Source organism: Lucilia sericata, unplaced genomic scaffold (genome assembly GCF_015586225.1).
Source record: "Lucilia sericata isolate MDLA Ls3-8-SP2 unplaced genomic scaffold, ASM1558622v1 Contig000498F_arrow, whole genome shotgun sequence".
NCBI classification, from domain to species: domain Eukaryota; kingdom Metazoa; phylum Arthropoda; class Insecta; order Diptera; family Calliphoridae; genus Lucilia; species Lucilia sericata.
In genome coordinates this window covers 111526-124052 of record NW_023994512.1, presented here as the reverse complement: position 1 = coordinate 124052, position 12527 = coordinate 111526, and the positions used below count along the sequence as shown (strand labels likewise).

Genomic DNA, 12527 nt, shown 5'->3' with positions numbered 1-12527 from the left:
ACTACTTCCCTAAGCAGCTGAAAAACTTTTCTCCCCACATTTAAGGTCAAACTTAAACATCCCTTAAAAAGTCTCCTCCCTAAACTTCCCAATAACTGCTTTAAGAAACAAAATAAAAAAATTCCTAATTATTGCATCCCAAAACAAACCCTTCTACAAGTTTAATTTATTGAGACTGATTTATTTCCAGTAACAGAATCTATTTTTTCCAAACGTTACTTAAACGGAAAAAACGGAGTTTTTAAATTAAAAAAATTTATTGTTAAACTAAAGAAAAATAAAAATAATAAAAAAGATAAAGAAGAAAAACAAACAAAATAAAAACAATATACACAATTTATTAAAAAAATAAAATTTTTAAACAAATTTTAATTGCAACACCCTATAAACCAAGAAAAAGAAATAAACATACACTCAAAGAAAAAAAGTATATTACACAACCAATTTTAAAGTAGAAGTTGTCTGTGTAGGTTTAAATAAAAGAAAATAATATTATATTAGGTTGCGTTATTTATTTTAAATAAATAACAACAAATTTGTTTCTAAACAATAAAAAATATTTAACAACAAATTAAGGAAAAACTTATAACATGCACTGTTTATTCATCGAATAATGAAAAGTTAAACAAAATTTATGAAAATTTACTAATAAACATTTTAAATAAAATAAAACTATTTAGTTATTTAGACTAATAAAAAAAGAAAATTGAACTTTAAAGAAAAATGAATGCAAACATAAAAAAATTCATTTTTAAAACTCTTGACAAATAAAGCAAAAATAATTTAAAATTTTATGAAAAAAAAAATACACGGAGAAAAATTATATATTTTGAAAATTTATTTGTAAACCCTTAAAGTAATAATAAATATAAGTTTAAAAGCGTATTACTTAATAAAATTTTATTAAAATTCATTTATTTTTAATGAATAAGTAAAAAATCGTGAACATAAATTTATATATAAATTAAAATTTAAAAACGATTTAAATTTTAGTTTTCACAACAAAATCTTGCATTGAGTGAATCTTAATTTTTGGAATTTTTAATATGTATTTAATAACATTTAATATTTTTGTTTATTTTTGAAATATTTATTTTTGTTTATATTGTGTAGAGCTTTTTTTCTCTCAGTGTTGCTTAAATACTTTTTGGCTTTTATTTGCCTAAAAGTTTGAACGCACTGTTGTAAAATACTTTCTCTTAAAACCTTAATATTAAGTTGTAAATCCTTAATCAAAAGTATTTTATTAAAAAAATAATCAAACATTTTATATTAAATTTATTATATTAGAAAACTCATAATTGGCATATTAATGACCTTTAAATTAAGTTAAAATGTTTAGTATTAAACGAATTGAAAGATTTACAGTTAAAATACGTTTTAAATTGTCGTTGGCCCTAAGACAGAAGTATTTCGAACGCCGCGGCGTGTTCTGGAACCCGTTGTATGGAATATTGTTGCGCTCGACACCTCCAAACAAGAACTTATGGCCGTGAATTTTTTACTCTGAATATGGTGAATCAAACACTTATTCATCATTTGCTTAAAGTTAAAGTCAATACCCAGGACTTGGCTGCTTTGAATTCCAATTCAATCACCAATTCCATCACTTCTGGTTTTCAAGCTATCTGGTTTCGTAAAAATTTAAAGATCCGATTTTTAGTCGTTAACATCGCGAACAAACCTTTATTTATAAATTTTATTATGCCATTTAGAAGTTCAATCTGTCTACATTAAAATAAAGATTTAACGATATCTTTTACTATACTTTAAGATAACTCAGATCTTCAAGATATCTTAAACTTTAGTTCCAGCTCAGGTCAATCCTTTAGAAAAAGTATATGGATTAAACATTTTGTGTAAACACTTTCTCTTTCATCCGAAATTAGATCCAAATATCTTGGAAGCAATGTTATTCGAGATGTAACATCTCTCAAGAAGTCTGAAGAGAAAATTCTAAAGAACTATGTCTAGGAAACTGTGTTTCTAAACATTGAACGATAATTTCTTTCATGGATCGCTATATAAAGTCATTCCACTAACATTTTGCATAAAGGGAGCACACAAAAGTCCCAATGGCGGCCTAGATGTTTTTCTACGGATCTAGTATAACTTTAGTTCCAGCTTAGCTGAATCCTTTAGGAAATGTGTACTAAGGTTTCTGTATAAAACATTTTGTGTAAACACTTTCTTTGTCATTAGCTTCCGACGGAAATTAGATCGAAATATCTTGGGAGTGATGTTATTCCAGATATAACATCCCTCAAGAAGTCTGATCTTTTCGAATCTGATATAACTTAAAATCGTTAAAAATAACACACACAAAAACCAAACTTATTTTATACGAAAGATCAAAACATGACATAAACATTCGAAAATGATTTCGGGCACTGAAGAAGTAAGTTCAGGTCAATCAATTATGGGCCAATTTTTCGAACATTGTTACAAATAAAACGAACAATGTTGACCTCCATCTGTTGCTGGTTTATAAGCATAAACTAGTGACGAGACCTCACAGGAGATTATAGCACGATCTTCGAGGGAAATTGACAGGTCCACTTTACGTAATCAAGATATCACCAAAATTCACGAGTAATAAATCGAAATTAGCGATTCCGTATTTTCATCGAAAGATCAATACATAGCATAGACATTTGAAAATGTTGTCGGCCTTACTGAAGAAAGACATTTTTGTGGTTCAAGTATGGAGTCCATACTATGGACAAAATATTTAGTTTATATTTATAATTTTATTGATTAATAACTGTAAATCTTTCAATCATTTAAGGTCTGTTTATAATAATTCAATTTGGATCATATAATGATCAAAAAACTAAAAATTGGTCATAAATTAGTATATTTTTATCATTAATAGGTCCATTATTTTCAAAAAAGAACACTAAAGTGGATCAAAATGTTTAAAATGTCAAATTGGATTTTAAATATTTACACAAAAGATCGTTTAAAATTGTTCATAAATCCCACGTTACCTACTTCTGTAGATCTCTGGACCTACGTAGCGCTACGTGGTTTTAGAAAGTTCAAAAACAAAACTTAAAATCGACATCACTTTCATAGAATTAATAACTAATTTCATTCCATCAATGAAATAGCTTCACAGTCGAAACAAAAAAGGAGTTCATAACATTAATGAAAAATTCTTCATAAATATGTACTATGCAAACAATAACCTAAACTAAGAGATATTTCTTCTTGAATATATAAACAGACCTTTTTAAACCTAATCAAACTTATTTATAACACTTTATAATCAAATTAAATTAAGTTTTTTTCCTCATAATCAAAATTAAAAAATCATTTTACATAAAATTATCCAAAAAAAAATCAAATTAATCCTGAAGAGGTGTTTACAGTAGTCTAAAATGGACGACAATTTACATAAATTTGTTAAATTGTATTAATTTTAGACCCCTAAAACCGTGAAATTAAATTTTTCTTCGTAATCAAAATAAATTTTACATAATTTAATGAAAATTATAATATTTACTTCATAATTTAAGTTTTATTTTTTAATTAACTGAAATTTTTGAAAAATATTTAAAATAAAAACTGCATTTAGAGTTTGAGTTGAAAATATAAAAAAACTCTTATAAATAACTAAAAAAGAAAAGAAACAAGTATTATTATACATAATTATATATTCCATTAAAAAAAAACATTACTCAATAGGTCAAAGATCTAAAACGAGAATTTAAAGAGGAAATATTTTCAATTTAATAAATTTTAAGGCTCCCATCAGAAAGCTTAACCTTACCAACCCTGTACAAGTGCACATCAAATCCCGTTTTAAAGTATGTGCAACTTCCCGTACGTCTAGTTCAGTTCTAGTTCAGTTTTAGTTCTGTTCTAGTTCAGTTCTAGTTCAGTTCTAGTTCAGTTCTAGTTCAGTTCTAGTTCAGTTCTAGTTCAGTTCTAGTTCAGTTCTAGTTCAGTTCTAGTTCAGTTCTAGTTCAGTTCTAGTTCAGTTCTAGTTCAGTTCTAGTTCAGTTCTAGTTCAGTTCTAGTTTCAGTTCTAGTTCAGTTCTAGTTCAGTGTAGTCAGTTTAATCAGTTTCTAATTCAGCTTCTAGTCAGCTCTAGTTCAGCTCTAGGTTCTAGTTCCTTCTAGTTCAGTTCTAGTTCAGTTCTAGTTCAGTTCTAGTTCAGTTCTAGTTCAGTTCTAGTTCAGTCTAGTTCAGTTCTAGTTCAGTTCTAGTTCAGTTCTAGTTCAGTTCTAGTTCAGTTCTAGTTCAGTTCTAGTTCAGTTCTAGTTCAGTTCTAGTTCAGTTCTAGTTCAGTCTAGTTCAGTTCTAGTTCAGTTCTAGTTCAGTTCTAGTTCAGTTCTAGTTCAGTTCTAGTTCAGTTCTAGTTCAGTACTAGTTCAGTTCTAGTTCAGTTCTAGTTCAGTTCTAGTTCAGTTCTAGTTCAGTTCTAGTTCAGTTCTAGTTCAGTTCTGGTTTAGTTCTAGTTCAGTTCTAGTTCAGTTCTAGTTCAGTTCTAGTTCAGTTCTAGTTCAGTTCTAGTTCAGTTCTAGTTCAGTTCTAGTTCAGTTCTAGTTCAGTTCTAGTTCAGTTCTAGTTAAGTTCTAGTTAAGTTCTAGTTCAGTTCTAGTTCAGTTCTAGTTCAGTTCTAGTTCAGTTCTAGTTCAGTTCTAGTTCAGTTCTAGTTCAGTTCTAATTCAGTTCTAGTTCAGTTCTAGTTCAGTTCTAGTTCAGTTCTAGTTCAGTTCTAGTTCAGTTCTAGTTCAGTTCAGTTCTAGTTCAGTTCTAGTTCAGTTCTAGTTCAGTTCTAGTTCAGTTCTAGTTCAGTTCTAGTTCAGTTCTAGTTCAGTTCTAGTTCAGTTCTAGTTCAGTTCTAGTTCAGTTCTAGTTCAGTTCTAGTTCAGTTCTAGTTCAGTTCTAGTTCAGTTCTAGTTCAGTTCTAGTTCAGTTCTAGTTCAGTTCTAGTTCAGTTCTAGTTCAGTTCTAGTTCAGTTCTAGTTCAGTTCTAGTTCAGTTCTAGTTCAGTTCTAGTTCAGTTCTAGTTCAGTTCTAGTTCAGTTCTAGTTCAGTTCTAGTTCAGTTCTAGTTCAGTTCTAGTTCAGTTCTAGTTCAGTTCTAGTTCAGTTCTAGTTCAGTTCTAGTTCAGTTCTAGTTCAGTTCTAGTTCAGTTCTAGTTCAGTTCTAGTTCAGTTCTAGTTCAGTTCTAGTTCAGTTCTAGTTCAGTTCTAGTTCAGTTCTAGTTCAGTTCTAATTCAGTTCTAGTTCAGTTCTAGTTGCAGTTCTAGTTCAGTTCTAGTTCAGTTCTAGTTCAGTTCTAGTTCATTCTTCAGTTTCTAGTTCAGTTTCTAGTTCAGTTTCTAGTTCAGTTCTAGTTCAGTGCTAGTTCAGGTTCTAGTTTCAGTTTCTAGTTCATTTCTAGTTCAGTTTTTCTAGTTCAGTTCTAAGTTCAGTCTAGTTTCAGTTCTAGTTGCAGTTTCTAGGTTCAGGTTCTTCAGTTCTAGTTTGCGTTCTAGTTCAGTTCCTAGTTCAGTTTCTAGGTCAGTTCTAGTTCAGTTCTAGTTTCAAGTTCTAGTTCAGTTCTAGTTTCAGTTCTAGTTCAGTTCTAGTTCCGTTCTAGTTCAGTTCTAGTTCAGTTCTAGTTCAGTTCTAGTTCCGTTCTAGTTCAGTTCTAGTTCAGTTCTAGTTCAGTTCTAGTTCAGTTCTAGTTCAGTTCTAGTTCAGTTCTAGTTCAGTTTCAGTTCAGTTCTAGTTCAGTTCTAGTTTCAGTTCTAGTTTCAGTTCTAGTTCAGTTCTAGTTCAGTTCTAGTTCTAGTTCAGTTCTAGTTTAGTTCAGTTCTAGTTCAGTTTCTAGTTTCAGTTCTAGTTCAGTTCTAATTTAGTTGTAGTTCAGTTGTAGTTCAGTACAAGTTCAGTTCTAGTTCAGTTCTAGTTCAGTTCTAGTTCAGTTCTAGTTCAGTTCTAGTTCAGTTCTAGTTCAGTTCTAGTTCAGTTCTAGTTCAGTTCTAGTTCAGTTCTAGTTCAGTTCTAGTTCAGTTCTAGTTCAGTTGTAGTTCAGTATAGTTCAGTTCTAGTTCAGTTCTAGTTCAGTTCTAGTTCAGTTCTAGTTCAGTTCTAGTCAGTTCTAGTTCAGTTCTAGTTCAGTTCTAGTTCAGTTCTAGTTCAGTTCTAGTTCAGTTCTAGTTCAGTTCTAGTTCAGTTCTAGTTCAGTTCTAGTTCAGTTCTAGTTCAGTTCTTTCAGTTCTAGTTCAGTTCTAGTTCAGTTCTAGTTCAGTTCTAGTTCAGTTCTAGTTCAGTTCTAGTTCAGTTCTAGTTCAGTTCTAGTTCAGTTCTAGTTCAGTTCTAGTTCAGTTCTAGTTCAGTTCTAGTTCAGTTCTAGTTCAGTTCTAGTTCAGTTCTAGTTCAGTTCTAGTTCAGTTCAGTTCAGTTCTAGTTCAGTTCTAGTTCAGTTCTAGTTCAGTTCTAGTTCAGTTCTAGTTCAGTTCTAGTTCAGTTCTAGTTCAGTTCTAGTTCAGTTCTAGTTCAGTTCTAGTTCAGTTCTAGTTCAGTTCTAGTTCAGTTCTAGTTCAGTTCTAGTTCAGTTCTAGTTCAGTTCTAGTTCAGTACTAGTTCAGTTCTAGTTCAGTTCTAGTTCAGTTCTAGTTCAGTTCTAGTTCAGTTCTAGTTCAGTTCTAGTTCAGTTCTAGTTCTAGTTCAGTTCTAGTTCAGTTCTAGTTCAGTTCTAGTTCAGTTCTAGTTCAGTTCTAGTTCAGTTCTAGTTCAGTTCTAGTTCAGTTCTAGTTCAGTTCTAGTTCAGTTCTAGTTCAGTTCTAGTTCAGTTCTAGTTCAGTTCTAGTTCAGTTCTAGTTCAGTTCTAGTTCAGTTCTAGTTCTAGTTCTATTCAGTTCTAGTTCAGTTCTAATTCAGTTCTAGTTCAGTTCTAGTTCAGTTCTAGTTCAGTTCTAGTTTAGTTCTAGTTCTAGTTCAGTTCCAGTTCAGTAATATTTTAGTTTGTCCATAAATAGTTTCGAAGGAGGTTCAAAATTGGTAACACAATTAGGGAGAGCAGCTTTTAAGGATATTACAAAGAGCTAAATAGCGACCCATGTAACCTTGCTTTGTGAATCTGTTTAAAATTGGAAGTTCTGTTACTATATAAAAGGGCAAGTTAAAGTCATGTCGACAGCTCGTAACTCATGTTTTTATTACGACTATGTTAGGATCTTTTGAGCCTATAAAAACATAGAGTTCATGTTCCCCTTTAACAACATTTCTTGATCATATTGAGTAATGTAACTAGTTAGGATTTAGTGCCAAATTTTAGATTATATACAAGCCCCAAAGAGAAAATAAAAAAAAATAATTAAAAATTTAACTTATATAAATGTTAGAAGAAAAAAATTAAAAATAAAAGAACAAGTGGCAAATTAAGTTTAAAAAAATTATTTAAAAAATACCAATTTTTAAAATATAAAAAAAACGGTAAAACAAAGAACTTGTACCTTTTTCCTGTTAAAAAACCCAAGTGTCAAAAAAAAGTAATTAAAGTAGAATTATTATTGAAAAAGAAAACTAAAAAAAAGAAATTAATAATAATTTTAAAGCTTTTTATGATCAATTAAAAAAAAATGTTAAGCATAGAGATATTAACAGGATTTTAAAATTAAATTTACTTTTGAATAAAATCCTGTTAATAATTTCTTTTACCAAAATCCTACATCTGCTTAAATTTGTGTTAAAAAATCAAAAAATAAATTAACGCTAAACAAGAAAAAGTCAAAAGAAAAACAAAATGTCAATAATTTATTGTTTAATTTTTAAGTAATTGTTAAAAAATGGTTTAATATTAAAATATAAAAAAATCAATCCATTTTTTTACTATTTAATTTAGATGTTAAAATTAAATTTAAAGCGTATGTATTAAAAAAAAGTAATTACAAAAACAATGATGATTAATTTTAGAAATTTTCAAAATTATAAAACTTTTATTTATGGTTTACAGTGCCAAGCAAAACTTGTTTGCCAAAATATTTTGCAAATATTTCTTTAATCTAAAAAATAATAAAAAAAAATAACACTGTTCAAACTTTATAAAAATAAGAAAACTCGTGAAAAAAAAAAAACTAAAAACAAACGTATAAAAAACCAAATAGTTATTAACAATAAAATCATTTAACAAAAAATAAAAAAACAATATTACACAATTTAAAGAAAATAATAAAACTATAAAAAAGAAAAGAAAACGATCAGTCATGAAAACAATTTAATCAAATCCCCCTTTATTAATCTTTAATAAAAACTACAAGAACAACAAAAAAATAAAAATAACACAAAATGAAACATCTTTGAAAATGAAATCTAAATACAAATAAAAATTAATCATTAAAAAAAATTAAATTGGTGTTTTCTTTATTGGCCAGCACTGTAATGTGTGTACATCAAGGATGGTTATTAAAGATGTCTATAAAATAAGTTCAACTGTAGCTAAAAACAATCGCATAAACAGAAAGGGAACTTAACCCCAAAACTGATTCATTGAAATTATAGACCAGTTATAGCTCTATATTTAATATGGAAGAGATCTGTCGTATTAAAGATATTTAATCCCAAATAGCGCTTAGATAATTTATATGTATTCTCAAAAAGTTTTCAGTACTTCAATAGCTCTAGGTGGTAGGTAACTGATTCAAATCATGCCCCACAATTGTGTCTTTAAGTGTAGAAATTGCTTCCTTTGATAATGTTCAATATGGACCAGGATGACGATCTTAATACTAGTCAATAAACTGATATAAAGCTTAGCCAATAGCTTAATCCATAGACCAGTCTATAGACCATTAAATAGACTAATCTGTACACTATTTCATAGATACTAATCAATACATCAGACTAGACTAGACCATAGAATAGTTTATACACTAGTTTATTGACTAGTCCATAGACTAGTTTATAGACTAGTCCATAGACTTGCTCATAGACTAGTCCGTAGACTTGTTTATAGTCTAATTTATAGACTAGTCCATAGGCTAGTTTATAGACTAGTTTATAAACTAGTCCATAGAATAGTTTATAGACTAGTCTATAGAATAGTTTATAGAATATTCCATAGACTAGTTTACAGACTAGTCCATAGACTAGTTTATAGACTAGTCCATAGAATAGTTTATAGACTAGTTTATAGACTAGTTTATAGACTAGTTTACAGACTAGTTTACAGACTAGTTTACAGACTAGTTTATAGACTAGTTTATAGACTAGTTTATAGACTAGTTTACAGACTAGTTTACAGACTAGTTTATAGACTAGTTTATAGACTAGTCCATAGAATAGTCTATAGTCCATATATAGTTTATAGACTAGTCCATAGACTAGTTTATAGACTAGTCCATAGAATAGTTTATAGACTAGTCATTATACTAGTTTACAGACTAGTCCTTAGACTAGTTTATAGACTAGTCCATAGAATATTTTATAGACTAGACCATAGAATAGTTTATAGACTAGTCCATAGACTAGTTTACAGACTAGTCCATAGATAGTTTATAGACTAGTCCATAGATAGTTTATATACTAGTCCATAGACTAGTTTACAGACTAGTGCCTAGATAGTTTATAGACCAGTCTATAGACTAGTTTATAGACTAGTCCATAGACTAGATTATAAACTAGTTTACAGACTAGTCCATAGATAGTTTATAGACTAGTCCACAGATAGTTTATAGACCAGTCTATAGACTAGTTTATAGACTAGTCCATAGACTAGATTATAGACTAGCCCATAGACTAGTTTATAGACTAGTCCATAGATTAGTTTATAGACTAGTCCATAGAATAGTCCATGACTAGTCCTTAGACTAGTTCATAGAATAGTCGAAAGGCCAGATAATAGACTAGTCCCTAGACTAGTCCATAGATTAGTCCATAGTCCCTAGACTTGTCAATAGTAAACTGGAATATATACTAGTTCCTAAACTATACTATAAGCTTTTCAATAGACTAGACAACAAACTAATCCGTTGACTAGTCTATATTTAAGTAAATGGACTATTTAGTCTATAAAGTATTCTGTAAATACATCAGTAGATTAGTCTATAGACTAGTATAAAGATAAGTAAAAATACTAGTCTGTACACTATTTTGTAGGCACGTCCGTTGACTAAACTAGCCAATAGTCTAGTCAATGGACTAGTTCAAAGACTGTTCTATATGTTAGTCAAAAGACTATGTTATAGTCATGTCTATAGTCATGTCCATCGACTAGTTCATAGAAAAAGGATGAATATATCAGCTCATAAATGGGATACATGATCACGAAATATCACGTCCACCTTTATTTATGTATGATTATACATTTCTTTATTGGACTAGGTCAGGCATCGTCTGCACAAGTTGCCGAATTCATATGCAATGTGAATAAGTATTTCGGAGAAGTTTTTTTTGTATTTTCGTTCGATTTTCATCCGAATTTTAAAGATTAATGTCGTTACCGAACACAAACATAAATATTTATTTACATTCCTCCATATTCATAAACAACATTTTATTTTATAAAAGGTTTATAAAACAAAATTTCTATACAAAATTGAATCGTTTATAAAATAAAATTTTGTTTATGAATAAGGTCTTTAATATTTAATTTCTCATGATTTTTACAAAATATTTTTGTATTCCCGTTTTTAATTTCACCATTTTCCCCCTTTTCAACATTTTCCCTAGAAGTTTATCACGGTATAAATGGCAATATGTCACTGGATAGAAGAGATCTAACCATAGGATCAGATAAATCTTCGTCACTCTCACGATCAGAGGCAGGAACCTATGATGTTATACAGGCTGAAATACAACATGCTAAAAGACAAGAACTCAATACAGGCAATGCCATGGCAAATAATAATGGACCTAGTGCCGGACCCAGCAGTAGTAATACTGAAAATGATGCCGAAGCTAAAAAGAGAGTGAGTTTTTATTAAACCTATTTTAAAAGCATTATATTTATATATTTTTTTTCCGATTTAAAGAAATGGCCCACAGAAAAATCTTACTTTTTGGCCAAAGAACTCTTAATGAGTGAACGTACCTATAAGAAGGATTTGGAAATTCTCAACAATCATTTCCGTCAAGAGCTAACACCCGAAGATGTTGAGAATCTGCAGCCGTTGTTTGAAATGTTGGAATCTATGGGTCAACATCATAATATATTCTTAAGAGATTTAGAACATCGTATGGTTTTGTGGGAGGGACGTGGTACCCATGATACTCATCGCATAGGAGATGTTATGTTAAAAAATATGGCCGCCTTACCCATCTACGATGAATATAATCAGGCTCATGGTGAAATTCTGCAATGTCTCAATGAAATGTTTGAAACCGACAATCGTTTCCAACAGATCTATAAAGATTTTGAACAGCAAAAGATTTGCTACTTACCCATAGGAGAATTGCTATTGAAACCGCTCAATCGCATGCTGCACTATCAATTGATATTGGAAAGTAGGTGGTTTTATTAGTTTAATGTTAAAACTTTATTAATTTCTTATATTTTCCATAGGACTTTGTGATTTCTATACCGAAGAACATTTAGACTATGCCGACTGTCAGGCTGTCTATCATTTACTCTCACGCTCTGCCAAACAAATACGTCAACAACTACCCGAGTCCATGAATTTCATACAACTCTGTGAATTGCAGCGTGACATTAACGGTTTCGATAAATTGGTGCAAAGTCAACGTAAGCTGATTAGACAGGGCTGTTTGCTGAAACACTCTAAGCCGGGTCTGCAACAACGCATGTTTTTCCTTTTCTCCGATCTTTTACTTTATGGTTCTAAGTCACCCATTGATCAGTCGTTCCGTATATTGGGTCATGTTCCCGTTCGCTCGCTGTTAACGGAAAATGGTGAACATAATTCGTTTTCCATATTCGGTGGTCAGTGTGCCATAACGGTTAGTGCCTGCACCACCGCTGAAAAGACACTTTGGCTGGCCGAAATGTCTAAGGCGGCTGCGGATATTAAGAATAAACCTCATACCCAATTGACATTGAATTTGAAAAATTGCAGTGAGTATTTAGCGATATATAATTAAGAGTTTTTAAGATTTGAATTTATTTAATATGAAATGGTAATTTCTTTCCTTTATTTGGCTGCCAAGAAAAGGAAGTTATAGTAGCAAGTAAGTAAGATGGGGCGGCTGCAGTCTTAGGACTTTGATAGGGTTTTTACAAGGATCATTGTTCTATTAGAGTTTTTACAAGTTAGTTAGTCAGTTAGTTAGTAGTTAGTTATTAGTCAGTTAGTTAGTTAGTTAGTTAGTTAGTTAGTTAGTTAGTTAGTTAGTTAGTTAGTTAGTTAGTTAGTTAGTTAGTTAGTAGTTAGTTAGTTAGTTAGTTAGTTAGTTAGTTAGTTAGTTAGTTAGTTAGTTAGTTAGTTAGTTAGTTAGTTAGTTAGTTAGTTAGTTAGTTAGTTAGTTAGTTAGTTAGTTAGTTAGTTAGTTAGTTAGTTAGTAGTTAGTTGTTAGTTAGTAGTTAGTTAGTTAGTTAGTTAGTTAGTTAGTTAGTAGTTAGTTAGTTAGT

At 30.2% G+C, this 12527-nt stretch overlaps 1 protein-coding gene across 8 annotated transcripts in view; it reads left to right on the top strand.

Annotated features, from left to right (window-relative positions):
- Positions 1-12527, top strand: part of LOC119605576 (FERM, ARHGEF and pleckstrin domain-containing protein 2) — a 143440-nt gene that overhangs the window by 128197 nt on the left and 2716 nt on the right. For 3 of the 8 annotated variants that reach the window (XM_037958779.1, XM_037958777.1, XM_037958778.1), the window contains exon 14: positions 191-705. In XM_037958779.1, coding sequence (XP_037814707.1) covers positions 191-321 — 131 coding nt within the window. In that variant the 3' untranslated portion in view covers positions 322-705. Of the gene's footprint in view, positions 1-190; positions 707-10672; positions 10912-10974; positions 11447-11504; positions 12015-12106; positions 12128-12527 lie in introns of those variants that run through there. The other 5 variants (XM_037958780.1, XM_037958782.1, XM_037958781.1 and 2 more) reach the window with 5 other exon arrangements.